This window comes from Eschrichtius robustus, chromosome 5 (genome assembly GCF_028021215.1).
Source record: "Eschrichtius robustus isolate mEscRob2 chromosome 5, mEscRob2.pri, whole genome shotgun sequence".
NCBI lineage: Eukaryota > Metazoa > Chordata > Mammalia > Artiodactyla > Eschrichtiidae > Eschrichtius > Eschrichtius robustus.
Genome location: NC_090828.1, coordinates 31,228,761 through 31,244,086, shown reverse-complemented (window position 1 = coordinate 31,244,086; position 15,326 = coordinate 31,228,761). Strand labels below are relative to the sequence as shown.

Here is a 15,326-nt window from a genome sequence, read left to right as displayed (position 1 = left end):
ACCCTTTCATTTTATCTTCCTATCTGAGTCTTTCTATCTGCTGAACTTTTTCGATGAAAAGAATTGCTACCACATTGAAGAGACATCATTCCCATTACTTCCATGCGCTCACGCACGTAAAGATGTGACCCCACAATGGAAAAGTGTCACGTGGATAAAACTGGAGTAGAAATCAAGTCCAAAAGACTTAGGAACTTAATTTCTCTGGACTTCAATTTCCTTATTGGCTCTATAACTCACAGAACTGTCTCTTTTCAGATCTGGAAGGGCCTTTGGTATAGCTTATCCAACATGCTTCCTTCGTTAACGTGGAGGACTGGGACTCTGGGGTACAACTCAGCTGTCTCCTGGGGGCCACGTAGTGCCAGGCCCACCTTTAGAAGGCAGGTTTCCTCACACTCGCTCTCTTTGCACCGTATATCTGAAGGACATCTCCATAGTGTAACGCCAAATGCATTCAACAAGTGTTGAAGTGCAAGATAATTAAAAGGCATTCTTCCAGGTACCGACTAGGTACAAAGTCTGTTATGGAAATGTACTGTATGAAACCGAGATGCAGCTAATGCATCCTGTTAATATTATTAATATACTACTAATATTGCTTAACTGGCAGAGCATTTCTTTTGCTATTTATCTCTTTTTAATTCCTTAATATGTTAACCATCTGCAATGCATTTTCATCATCAAGTGAAATATTTACCAGTTGAGGTGTATTGCAACAGCCTTTTCCCCCATCTAGATTTATTTTGTTGTCTATCCTAAGTGTAAGTAGCATTGGAAGGAGAGTGTGTTTTCTTTCTTCAAACTAGGTGTTTTGGTGACCTGCTAATTCAGTAGCACAGAAGTAATCCTTCAGAGCAAAGGAAAACTGAATCTCTACAAAGACCAGCCTTTACCCCTCTTTGCACAAAAATAGTTTATCATGTTAACTCCAGTTCCTTTCTCCTCCCTTCCGCCCCACCTTTCCTCTAGGCTCACCTCTGTGGCTCTGTTAACCACACGTCATTCTAGATGCACTCTGAAAATCCTCTGAAGATTCTTTGGGAATATAAAATTCTGGTTTTCTCATTAGTTTGCATGCAGTGCCTTTTGGAGGCCCGTGCTGATTCTTCCTGTTTTTCTTTGTTTACCTTGTGTTTGTCTCCATCACTCATTCTGAAAGCCAATAGGATTTCCAGTATGAACTTCATACTCACCTTTATGAATGCTCGAAAATCTAGTCTTTAATTTCTCATGCATATCAAGACATCTTAGATTCAAAGCAAATCATTCTAACCTTCAGTGGGCGAAGATTCATGTTTTTTGTTTTTTGCTGTTGTTGTTGTTTTTCTGAAACAAATCATAACAGTTGCTAAAACTTCCCTATTGCTTGTTCTTCCTCAAGCAAGAAATATAAGAATGGTTTTAGGTTTCTTTTGGACGCTCCCTCTCATTTGCTTTGTATGTCATTGAACTTAGTCAATGAACTTAGTCATTGCTAAGTTCTCCTGTGTCCTTCTCTAGTTTCTTACTCCATTTTTGCCTGTGACCGCTGAGTCTCTCTTTCTTCACAATGCCCTTCCAGCCTCTTCGTGCTTGGGGCCTCCCAGTTCTCACAGAATGCCTTGTCAATGTCTTAACTGGGACCCCCTAAAGCTTTCCAGGTGTCAGTCACCCTAGGATGAAATAGCATCAGTATTGATGACAAGCTGCCCCTTTGATTTTGCTCAGGAGAATCATTAACCATTCTTAAATAAATCCCTGCTCCTACTCACCATACAACTTAGAACTTGTGCCTTTGTGATATTTGACACGGGACTCATGTTTAAAACCATTGTTTGTTTTCTCTGCCCACTGCATCATGATATGGATGATTCTTCTGGGTCTTGGTTTCAGTCTCTATAACTGCCTATCTTTCTGAGGCATCTTTCAAAACCCCCCAAACAGAATTTCATATATAACACATCATCTGGCATTTAAGCTGATTTCTTCCCAAGCACATCCTCTAAACAGGGAAAGCAATCCCTCCACGGGTGTGTGTGTACACCATTTATACCAAAGAGACAGCGACCTTTGTTTATATAGATAACACCTTAAATTTGTGTTGGCCTTTATATCTTGCATGATTCACTGATGTGGCAATCTGAGCCTTTTAACTAGCTGGGGCCTCTTTAAAAATTCTTTTCCCCAAACTGGATTAGGTGACCCTCCTCTGGGCTCCCTTCGTTATTGGGTTCTCCAATCAGCCATACCTAACTCCCCTGGAACACTACATTGGGACCTACTTTTCTGTATACTGAAGTGTTTCTTGTCCCATCTCCTTCTTTAAAAGATATGCTTAGACTAAGCACCATGATTATTCACCTTAATATTGTCCTCCCCTTGTATAGGCTGATGCATAGCGGGGCCTCAAATATTTAACTGAGTGGGAAAACATAATGCAGTTGTATAAGACTTTATGCTTTAGTCTTAATATTTCTTATTTTATTTGGGCTCTGCAACCAGTGGCTTTTAAACTATGATATCAAGGAATAATACTGTTCCTTGAGCTGAATTGAGGGCTTTTGCTTCTAAAATCTAATGAGCCTTTTCTCAGTTAGCTGAAAAATACCAATGGGTAGTATTCTTTCCCCATTTTTGAACTTCCTTTCCACCTCATCGTTTTTTTCTTAGAAGTTTAGATTTGTATAGTTAGGCTACACCTGATTTTACACAGAATTATGTTTTACTATTTTCATTTACATAGTATTCCAAGAAAATTCACTTGACTTTAAGGAGTTCAGCTTTTTGAGCAGATCAGGTAACACTGCTCACAACATTAGCAAGTGCTGTAACCTCCTTTTTCTTGTGTATGTGTGTGTATGTGGGGAGGAAGTGGTTCCTGTGTGAAAGTTAGATATTGGACAGTACCATGTCTCATGCATGTCTTATTTTATTTCAGCTGTCCATCAATTCTGTGATCTGATGTTATCAGGCTATAAATGATGGGACTAGATCACAAAGCAGTCCAGTGTCACAGAGCAAGGAGAGGTGAAGTTCAGTCTATTTGATTCCAAAGCCCAGGTCCTCTCCACTGTCCCGACACTGTAGTTCTTAGTGTCTGACCTTTACTGTTAGGTTATAAACTCCTTCAGCGCAGAGGTTATATCTTATGTACACCCCCTTGTCCCCCACCCCCAGGGGTTTCCAAAAACCAAATGTAGTTGTCTCCCTCTCATTTCAGCCTGATGTGCCTTTTACCCTATTATATATATATATATCCAAGGATTTGCCCAGATCATCTTCAGTACTTCTGATTACTTGCTTTCTCTTATACAGTAGGATGTATCTTTCCTTGTCTTTAAAGTGTAACTCAGTCTCACCTTCAAATGGGGCTTGGAATTTAAAAATTAGATTTTAAATCACCATGTGAAAGGTTGCTTAAAACTCTCTGAGATAGCAGTTCCTATTTAAAGGTGCTCATTGGAGACAGCCAAGGAGAAATTAGGTGAATCAACAGGAGACATTTAAGTACGGAATACAGAAAAGTAGAGGAAAACAAAACTTATTCCTGATGAGTTGGCAGTACGTTTAAAAATGACATACAGATGGCCAAGAGGCACATGAAAAGATGCTCAACATTGTTAATTACTAGAGAAATGCAAATCAAAACTACAATGAGGTATCACCTCACACCAGTCAAAATGGCCATCATCAAAAAAATCCACAAACAATAAATGCTGGAGAGGGTGTGGAGAAAAGGGAACCCCCCTACACTGTTGGTGGGAATGTAAATTGGTGCAGCCACTATGGAGAACAGTATGGAGGTTCCTTGAAAAACTAAAAATAGAGCTACCATATGAGCCGGCAGTTACACTCCTGGGCATATAGGAAAACATGGTCTGAAAGGATACATGCACCCCAGTGTTCATTCCAGCACTGTTTACAATAGCCAAGATATGGAAACAACCTAAATGTCCATCACCAGAGGAATGGATAAAGAAGATGTGGGACATCTATACAAATGGAATATTACTCAGCCATTAAAAAGAATGAAATAATGCCATTTGCAGCAACATGGATGGACCTAGAGATTATCATACTGAGTGAAGTAAGTCAGACAGAGAAACAGAAATATCGTATGATATCCCTTATATGAAGAATCTAAAAAGAAATGATACAAATGAACTTATTTACAAAACAGGAACAGATTCACAGACTTACAGAATGAATTTATGGTTACCAGAGGGGAAGGGTTGGGGGAAGGGATAGTTAGGGAGTTTGGGATTGACATGTACACACTGCTATATTTAAAATGGATAACCAACAAGGACCTACTGTATAGCACAGGGAACTCTGCTCAATGTTATGTGGCAGCCTGGATGGGAGGGGAGTTTGGGGGAGAATGGATACATGTATATGTATGGCTGAATCGCTTTGCTCCGCACCTGAAACAATCACAACATTGTTTTAATCGGCCATACTCCAATATAAAATAAAAAGTAAAAAAAAAAAAAAAAAGATCTAGCTGCTTTACAATTTGTTTGTTTGTTAATGTTCCAAATAGTTGGTCCACTGGTACAAAACTGAACTGTCATCTTCTGGGAGACACCCTATAATACTGTGGCATATTGATTGATTATAGAAATACAAATACATGCTATTATAAAATTATGTTTTAAATAATTTAACATTTTGTTGTTAAAACAGCAGATACTGACAGTAAGTAAAGAGTCAGTCGTGTCTTTAGAGTTGAAGGAAAACTATATAGTGTGGCTTCTTTGAGAAAAATATATTTGTTACCCAAGAATAATCTCTTTCTTTCTCCCTCCTTTTCTCTCTTTCCCCTCACCAACACACACACACACACACACACATTCTGTATATGTGTATATATATATGTATATATGTATATGACTCAGCTGAAAAAACAACGTAACTGAAATTGTCAGTCACTGAAATATTTATTTCTGTGCCTCTAAATCAACGTATTTCGTGACCTCGGTATCCCATTCGGGTTTAACATGTTTTTTATTTGTTTGTCTTTTTCCAATTTGATATTATTGATTGTTGCAGTGTACTAGTCTGGGTTAAATGCTTGGAAACAAACCAGAGTTTCATGGAGTTGGCCCCATTCTCTTTTTAATTTTAAAGATAATGGGTTGCTTCTGAGGATGTTGCGTTTAGACTGGCTGGTTCACTTCGTGTTAATGGTAATTCAGGGGCTTAACCTGAGAGGCTCTTAGTCTTTAGATCACCTGAAGGAGGGAAAAACATACTGGTGTGGAACTGGGACTCTATTGTCTAAGACTTTTTGGTACTTTCTCTTACTTTTACTCCTCTTATTTTTTTGTTTTTTTGTTTGTAATATTTCTTTCAGAGAATAATTGCCAACCATAGAACTATTGGTATGTCACTTGCTTAAGAAATGTTTTAAAATAATACAACTGAATGTATATGCAACACAGAAACAGACTCATGGATATAGAAAACAAACTTGAGGTTACCAAAGCAGAGAGGGAAGTGGAGAGGAGAAAATAAGGGGTACGGGATTAACAGATACACACTAATATATATTTAATAGATAAGCAACAAGGATATACTGTATAGAACAAAGAATTATACCCATTAGCTTGTAATAACCTATAATGGAATAGAATCTGCAAAAACGCTGAATCACTCTTCTGTACACTTGAAAGCCACATGATATTGTTAATCAGCTATACTTAAAAAAAGTTTTAGATGGAGGTGGGGAATAATGTAGTGAAGTGTCTATTAATAAAAAATAAATAATGGAATGTGTACTTGGGCTTTATAATACCTTTTGGCATAGTGTTTCCTCCTCAGTAGCTCATTCATTTCTTATTATAAAATAAGTTATTTTTTAAAAAGCAACTTCTAACTGAATAAGGGTGAAAAGTATTAGCAATTCTATGTTTTGTTCACAGAATAAGGATGTTGTAGCACATAGAAAAATCAGATTTGTAAATAACTTCAAAATGGATTCACTTTTTATAACTGTACCATATAAAATAAGGTATGAAAAGTGTTATTTTAAACTGCAATAGCTCGGGAGTTGGGGAATTACTTTCAGAATATTGATAAACGGGATTGCATTTCTACTGTTTCTTTTTTCCCCAAAGGCACACAAATAAAAAGTTAATTTTTATACGAGAGCAATTGTTAAGTCACAAACAGATTTTTTGAGAGTTTCTTCTATAGTGACCAATTGTGTACGAAACAAATTATTTTCGGCCTAATTGCAGGCAGAGTAGTTGGGCCACTCTCTCTGCTAAGGTTGAATTTCATTTGAGCTTTCTAATAGTATGATCTGTTTTCAGAATTTAATAACTGACTCAAATATTTAATAATGGAAGCTTTCATTATTAAAGAGAAATCAGGATATATTTTTAGAAGAACTAACTTATTTTCCTTATCAGTTTTATCTACTTTAGGAGAAAAGGAGGAGAATGAAACCAATCTCTTTGTGTACTTAAATAGACATTAATGCTATAACCCCAGCAAATAATTTATTTCAGTATATATCATCATTCAAAAGAGTTGGGAAGCTCCAAATGGCAGTAATAACTATACTTCTAGCTCTCCTGAATAGCAAATTGCACTGACTGTGTGAACCTCTTCACTTGTCTGCTGGATAATCATTCTTTTTAATACTCAAATATATTTTCTAGACCAGTTTTCGATTGTACACTGTCAACTTCTGCATTGCCTAACAGTTTTCTGTTAAGCAGAATGGCTTGTTTTGAAATGCAAGTGGGGAAAGCTGAGAGCGGAAAGATTTTGTTTCCATGTGTCATTCTATAAATAGGTGACAAAAGATCATTAAATGGATTAATTTATAGGCATCCTTAGAAATAGAATGTTTTTACATAAAAGCATGTTGTAAACCTTTTTAATTAAATTGCATTGTACCATGCCCTCTCTTCCCCCCAGGGCATTCTTGACCTCTCACCTCTTATTTTGTCCTACAGGCACTCCGCTGCTGGTGAGGAGAAGCAGTGACCCAGCGCCAAGCCCACCTGCTGATGCCCAGCCAAGCGCTTCACACCCCAGTGGCCAGAGTCTGAAACCTGTTATTCCAGTAGGTATCCTGCCGTTTGCATTCCTAATGAAAGATCAAAGCACCTTACCCATAAACTAACTGGGACTTTGCAGTCTTAAGTAAGTGGATAATTAGAGCTTTTGATAGGATATATAGTGTTAGTTATAATAATAACTAGCATCGGCTATTGCTAGTATATAGTTATAGTGATAGCTATTATTTACAGAGCACCAATTATGTGCCTAGGGCTTTACGTTAAGTCATCTATACTTCCACATCAAAGTACAAACATGTTTTTGTCTCCTTTTCACTGGTAATGAAATTGAGGCAGAAGGAGGTTTAGTGATTTGTCGAAGGTCACAGCTGGTAAGTGGCAGAGCCAAGAATTTAGCCCAGGTGGTTTGGCTCCAGAACCTACGCTCTTAACCAGTGCACTATACTGTTGGGTTTCCCATCCTTCTCCTTCATAATGCTCCAAGAGATAGTTTATCTATTTTCAGTATGTTAATACAATACAATGCTTTGTGAAGTCATAAGTCATACCATGGTGAATGGTGATAGAGTTTCAAGCTACCAGTATCGTAGACATATGTGGTACCAGGACTGGATTTCTCAACATTCAAATTAAGGAAAAATAAAATTATATACCAAAAGTGCTTAAACCTAGGTATACCTATAAATGCTCTACTTAGAATTGAGAAGTTAAGTGGAGAATAGTTTCCTGAAGAGACAATGCCCTCCTTCCATATGGAGCTGTGGGATTTTTCTGCTAAGTCCTGAGTTGCTTTGAAGAATTGGAATTTTGGTTCATCCTCTGAAATAGCCTGAGAGTTAGATTTTGGATAATGGCTGCGTATCACTGCAATAGGTGATCTTCAATAATGCAACCATATTTAAAAGTCTCCTAAAAGCAAGTCTCTTCTCCATTTTAAGTCTCACTGTGTATAGTGCCTTCAGAAAAAAAGCAACATTTTTGGTATGTAGAGATGCTAAATGAGCTAAATGGATTCTCCCAGTTTGGTATAAAATATTCTTATCAAGAACCAATGTTAATATGTGTGAGGTAGGAGTCACCATACTAAATCATGGGGTAATTACTCATAGGTTTGTGGCAATATTTGGGCATGTTTCTTTTGGTAAGCAAGGGAGTGTCCTGAAAGTAGTTTAGATGTCATGTTTTCTCACTTCCCATCCTTTTAAAGAAACATATTTAATGGGACATTACTTTAGTAAAAATCAGGTGTGTGTGTTCTGTTCTAATGATGAGTACAAACAGAACCAGTATGTGGTATGCTGTGTGTGTGTGTGTTTAATGCCCACTGATTGAGACCATGTTAAGCCTGAATATATTGGATTGGAGGAAGAGAAGAACTATAAAAACAAGAGAAGAATTACATAAAAGAGAAAAAACTATAATTTACTGCTTATTTTTGCGACGTTAATACACCCTGAAACAAAAGTGTGATCTGTGTTACCATGATTTACATGCAGAAACCCCACCGATATTAGGTCTGTGTTTCTATCACTTAGGCTCTGTGTTGAGACCAATCGAAAATACAGCAATATAGCTTGCCCTAGAGGAAATGAGGGCTACTATCTTTCTGCTAGATTCTGTCTCCTTACCAAAATATGATATTGTTGAGTTCCAAATTGGGGTATTTGGAGAGGGAGGTATATTATTATTAGCAAAAATGCAAATCCTAATTCAAGAAGAAATGCTGGCACCGAAAATCCTTTTACCTAACCTATGCAAGTTATCAAACATGGGTCAATCCCTATGTATCAACAGTAGAAAGGAAAGCACATTTCCTCCTTCCCTCGCAGAGTTCTCTGTGGGTGATGGAGTTCAGACCTGAGACTCAAAGAAGAGAATCTGGTCCTTGCCTTGCCACAGAATAATGGCACATCCTAGGCTTCTCTTGCCTCAGTTGTAAAATAATCTTCACGCAAACTTTAATCCTTAACGTTACAAGGAACAGGCAGTGCACCTTATTTATCTTTCTTTCTCTAGTCCCAAGTACATGGAAGGTGCTCAGTGTATGTGTGTTGGACGCAAGACTAATATTAGTCTGGAAAAAGTCCTAGAAATTCTCAGCAATTACCCAACTTTTCTAACTCATATATTCTCTCTGCTCCCCCAAAGAATCTGCCAGGTGAGTGTTTATCTGCCCTAAGGTCTGGATCACCCCAGGCAAGTGTAAAGTTAGTAAGTGAAGACATTTAGGTGTGTCTATTTTTTACCTGGAAGGAAAATGCAGTTTGCGTGTGTGTGTGTTTGTGTGTGTGTATGTATGTATGTATTATAACTCTCTTCCTTTATCCCTGCACATCCTAACTCGTGGGCTGGTCAGACCTGATTGTCCAATATCATAGCCACTGGCCACATGTCGCTATTGAGCATAAGGAATGTATTTTAACATGCACACTGGATTTCAAAGATTGAAATATGAAAAAAGTGATGTAAAAGATCTCGTTAATAATTTTGTATTGACTACACATTGAAATGATACTATGTTTGGTAAACTGGATAGAATAAAATATATTTAAATTGTTTTCACCTATTTCTTTTTACTTTAAAAAAACATGGCTACTAAAAAAGTAAAAATTACATCTGTGGTTCACATTCTATTCCTGTTGGACAGAGCAGCTCTAGACCGAAGTAAAATTGGAAATAGCACTAATGAAATGGTTTGAGACCCTTGGGAGAAAGTTCTTTGAGTTGCACAATATCTCTGGGATAACAGTATGATTAGGTTTGCCTGGGGCAGTCCTAGTTCATGCCTGTTGTTCTGGCATATTTATTAATAGTGTCCCTGCTAACTCTCAGAGGTGTCCATGTATGGATGATAAATTATGTGGCACCCTACACATAGCCCTCTAGTCACTTGTATTGCTTGCTCAGTGATCAGAGGAGCGGCCTTTCAAGGAAACCATGGGGACATAACAACCACAACTCTTACATGGGAGCACACTGCAGAGAGCGTTCTGTGTGGCAGTGACCTGAGCCCAGGTAGTACAGAATCTGAGAATATGGATTCTTCTCCATCTCTCAGATTCCGTAATTCTACTCGATGCCTCCTCCACTTCAGCGGCACCATACTTGATTCCTATGATTTGACAAGTGATGATGAACTTGGGGCGCATGTGATAATGCACCCACGTAGCAACTAATATGAAAAATAATTGCTTAAAAAGCTCTGTTCAATTGCATTTCATTTCAATATCCAAGAAGAAAGGCAATGACAACAAAATTTCCATCTCTTAAACAGAGTGTTCATATGTAAGCAATTCGCAGATGGCAGAGCCCCAAGTGGGTTATATTCAATCATTCCCAAGAAATGAAACTTACTTACAACCCACAGCATAAGAAGCTGTAAGGATGAATATTTGACACATTTGATTATATTGAAATATTGCCTTTAAAACCACAGTTGATGGTTGTTATTTTTAGTTGTACTTCATTAGGCTTGCTATAGGGAGGAGAGTTTTCTCTGATGTCTGGAGATATGTTTTTGAAATGTCGGAAAAGTTGCACTTGTTTTCTGGCTGGTGAAGTTATTACATATTGGTTATTTAAGATGTACACCATCAAACAAGTTGGAGTTTTAAAAAAGGGTTTAACTTAGAAAAATCAGATCCTCTGCAAGCTTCTAATTCTGTGTATACTGCAAAGCCACTAAATCTCAGTATTTGTCACTTAGAGTACCGCCAGATAAACAGCACAGGAATTTGTTTCCTTTCGTCCTCTTTTCATAAACCTTTCCAGTTAATCAGAATAGCATGATTATTAATGTGCAAATAGTAATGACTATTTTTCAAGGAATAGAAAAGTCAATTCTACTGACTGCTTTTGAATCAAAGAAAGAGAATCCTGGGGGCAAGATATTGTAGTGAGAGCCTCCCTTATGGGCAGTCTTACCTTCCTTGCCTTGATTGTAACCTGGTGTTCTTGACTTAAGGGCAAGCCATAAAACCAGGTTCTTGAAATTGATGTTCCCGAATTTGCGGATGGAAGAGAACTCTAAAACAGATGTGATTTTTTTTTTTTTTCCCCTTAATATCCGGTTAACTACCATGGCTGTTTTGTGTTTTAATGACTGTTTATAGTTTCACGTTTAACCCCTAAGGCAAAATGATCCTGCAGGGTGAGTAAATTAAAAAGTGGATTCCTGAAAATTATAATGCTGTGGTTGTTCTCTTTGTTTGTTCTAAAACTATTACTTGTCTTGATTCACCAGAATAAATTAAGACAATACTGGTCTGCTTTTTTAAGTCTGTGTCTATAATATATACATTTTATTTCAAAAAATAACATGGCAGTTTTTGAAGTTGTTAAATTGGAAGTCCATGGGTGGGTTTCAGAGTGTCTGTTAACTCTCTGAAGTTTTATGCCATGACATGGGGTGTGTGTGTGTGTGTGTGTGTGTGTGTGTGTGTGTGTGTGTGTGCGCTTCCTGAAGGGGCTCTATCACTTATCAAATGTTAAAAGGAATACAAAAGATCAAGAACCACTTTTTTGGGGAGTTTAGGATGAAATAATATGGGAACTCCACCAATTCTCAGAGTATGATGAATGATAAGGAAGTAAAGTAGAAATTGCTGCTGTCCTCCAAATGTGTATTAAATAATTAAGGTTGTTTCATCATATTATTACCTTTCCTATCCAACACATAGTATGTAAATCCAAGATGTACAGATGAATGGAAGTTTTTGAATTGCTGTATTGAGAGGTCCAAAATAACTCTTTGGTCAGTAACAACACAGTTCGTAGCAGCAGTAAGATTGGGGGAAAGGGGCGCCAACTCCTTTGGGAAGACACCCTGGGGAGAAGAACTGTTTCCAGTGGTCCTGTGTCTTCAATAGGAATGAAAAGTGAAAATACAGTATCCAGTATCAGTTTTGTGGAGTTTTTGTTATTTCATCAGCAACGATAATGGCAGGTAGCTTCCAGTGAGAGAAAATCTTTCCAGTGAGTAGAAGCATTCTCTTTGTGTCTTGCATATATGTATTGATTTGAGACTTTCCCCTTGGATGTCACATATATTGAAGTTATTATAGCCAGTGTTCCTCCTGGATTAAACACTTTCAAATCCATGAAAGGAATTACTGAAATATTACAGAGAAAGTTAAATAGCTTGGCTTTTAGGATTAAAATCATCAAATTGTCACTGACATGTCAGAGGACTTTTGGTTGTGGGTTGCTGACTGTCAAAATCCAACATAGGAACTTAATGAAAATTCTAAATGACCGAATCATATTTTTCTATCCATTAGATATACAATTAAGCAGCTATAGAAATAGGGGAACAAAATAATCATTGTAGACTCTGATATAAATTAGAAGGAAGGCTCTATTCATTGTCTTCCAAGGAAGAGAGATGGATACTGATGAATGAAAGGGAGGGAGAAATAGCATGTAATATATAATCTCATTATTTAGAGATACTGAAGCCTACAAAAGGTTTTTCTTTTTTTTTTTTCCCCCTCCTGACACAGTGATTTAATAATAGTCCTGGTGTTTGTAACTCCAGCTGTTCACGCTGTGTGCTGATAAGACCAGAGCTTGGAGACGCATTGCAAGGATGGTTTTCATATGGCTTTGTTTTTAAGAGATAAAGCTGCCATCCAATATTTCATGGGGCCAAATGTTTACTTAGTTTGGCAACTTTAGGCAGCTTAATTTCTGAAACAGTTACGTTTGTAAGACTCACATTCAGCTGGGGAAAATCTAGAAGCCCAGTTTATTCTGTGAAAGAGTTTTTCACCAAACCTTGCAGGAGTTAGTGAAACAAATTTAGACGGTCTGAATGTCTGTGCCATGACTAATGAAGGAACCTGGGGATTGTGACCCCTGTTTAGGTGAGTGCTCCCCCATCATTCTTCTTGGGTCTAGTCCAGAACTGAAAGTCTAAAAAGAGGGATCACTATTCAGAGGTCAGCTTCAGAAATTAAAGAGGTAACCATGACATGTCGTCTTTTGCTATTTAGATTGATCTGCACGTAATGAAAATTGAATGAGTTTGCTTTTATGTCAACATAAATTGATTAATCCCTTAGATGTCCATGACCTCTGCCATGTGCCATCCGGAAAGCATAAGGCATGGTCCCTGTCCTCAGGAAACTTACAACCTAGTTATGAAGACCAGAGCTAAAGCAATTAAGCCCAGCAATCCACCAACGAGTATCAAATCATCAAATAATATATTTTTAACCATTAAAATTAATGTCCTTTGCCTTTAGTCTACACTCTGCTCAGCCTGTCATGGGAATTACCACGTGTACTATCTCTAGCTCTTATCTCACTCAAATATAACTGCTTGTTTACATGTCTGTTACAAGACGGGGCTCCTTAGAGGCATGAGCTGATGTATTCATTTTTGTATGCAAACCCCCAGACACAGTGCCTGACACATAAATATGATTTAGATGATTAAAACTTTTACTTCTGAGATGGGCAAAATGAATTCAGTTCAGCAACTTTTAACTGTTTTGTAAAGATGTGTGAATTTGTGAGTATGTATGTGTATACATATATACGTATATATACACACACACATATGTATATATGAATTAAAATGTGAAAATTGTGAAATTACCTGTATACATACTGTTTTTCTCCCTAAATAGCTTTAGGTTAGGATTTTCTGCTTTAGGACAGTGTGTTACCTGCGTTTTTTAGTGTTGTCAAGGGGAGAGAGGTATTTAAACACAAGTTCTCCACTTGGAGTTTATGATGTGGATGGGTGGCTGAAGTCAGCAGTTTCAAGTGAGGCCTGATTTATCTTCTTACAATTCTAGCAATGACTCCATCATAGAAGTTGATTCTGAGAAAATAGAATTATAGGAAAAGAACAAACCTTGATAATTCTGGAGACGAACATTATAAAGCCTAATTTTGTTAGTGTCCGTGAAATGTGAACAAAGAAAATAATAGGCAGTCAATGGAGTCAATTATCTGAGTTCTACCTCTTTGTAATAAAACTGTGCGTTCTATAATCAAAAAGTTAGTAATCTCAGTAGTTACAGCTTTGTAATTTTCTAATAACTATCTTCAAAGAACTTAGAAAATCCTTGATTAGACTAGAAATTTCTGGACAAGATGCCTCTCTTATACCCATCACGTCTGAAGATTTCCCCTTCAAAATTTTCCTTATATTCTGTCTTCTTTAAGAAGTTCTTCAGGTTTCAAGTGATTTGGAAGAAAATAAAAATAAAAATCCTGATATGTGAATTAATTCAAGAGCATGGGAACATTTACAAGGTGTTTCTTAGCAAAACACTAATAAGCATCTCATGTTAATAGCATGGGCAGATGTGATTGGACAGTGTTGTTTGAAATTTGGTAAAGATGATGTTTAAGGTAGCTTTATTCTACCTGATTGCATCGGTAACTCTGTGACCCTGAGAAAATCATTTACATCATGGATGATTTCCACAGAAATTTTGTGTCACTAATAGGAAATAATAAATAGAAATTCCATATGAACTCCTGTTGTTCTTAAGGACTCAGACACCCAAACTAGCAACTTCAGGGTTCCCGATGTAAATTATGAACTTGATTGGTATGGTATGAATTCATCTTTAAATTTCCTTTTAAGGTCTCAATATTTGTAAGTGCTCATGAAATGAGGCTATATTTCTATGCAAAATGCCAAACTTTATTGCTCAAGGTAATGATATCAAGAAATATATATTTTTTAAAAAGCTAAATACACAAAGGCAGCAGCATAAAAACATACATACATCTACATATGCACACTTAAATTCTTTGGAGGAGAGCACTGCTTAAACCTGTAGACTAAAGTGCAGGTAGATCATGTTACTTTAAAGTGAAAGCTCAAGCGTATGGATCGTGTCTTATGTAAGTTCTGATCTGCTGTATGTCCCTTCTGTGTTGTGGACGTTTACTGAAGATTGATGGCGTGGAAGGAAAGAGTTAATGAAAGTTCACCTTGAGAAGAAACAAGACAATCAGTATTGAGAGGAGAGGTTTGTTTTTTGGTTTTTTTTTTTTTTCCCCTGAGCATGGTGCCATTCTTAGAAATCTCTTCTGATGGGAGATTTTTTTTTTTTTTTTCCCTCACAACCTAAACTCTTCTGAAGTGCAGGTTTCATTTTGTTTTCTTCTTTCAAAATCTAGTCATCGAATGACACTGTACAGACATTTAAAAGACTTTTCTCTTTCTCAAGAGGGTGGCCCCTTTCCTAATAGCTCTGTACTTTAAAATGGAATTCTGATTTAGATGAATCACATTTTAAAAGTAGCTACTGTGTGTGTTTCACGCTTGTGGAAACATGTAGCATC

The 15,326-nt window shown here is 37.1% G+C and overlaps 1 protein-coding gene across 4 annotated transcripts in view; it reads left to right on the top strand.

Moving 5' to 3' along the window:
• The window catches only part of PARD3B (par-3 family cell polarity regulator beta), a 1,041,870-nt gene that overhangs the window by 451,072 nt on the left and 575,472 nt on the right, over positions 1-15,326 (top strand). For all 4 annotated transcript variants that reach the window (XR_011074130.1, XM_068544614.1, XM_068544613.1 and 1 more), the window contains exon 4: positions 6,951-7,060. Coding sequence is in view for 3 of the 4 variants with exons in the window: in XM_068544614.1 (XP_068400715.1) it covers positions 6,951-7,060 (110 nt within the window). In the remaining variant the exon portion in view is untranslated. The remainder of the gene's footprint in view (positions 1-6,950; positions 7,061-15,326) is intronic.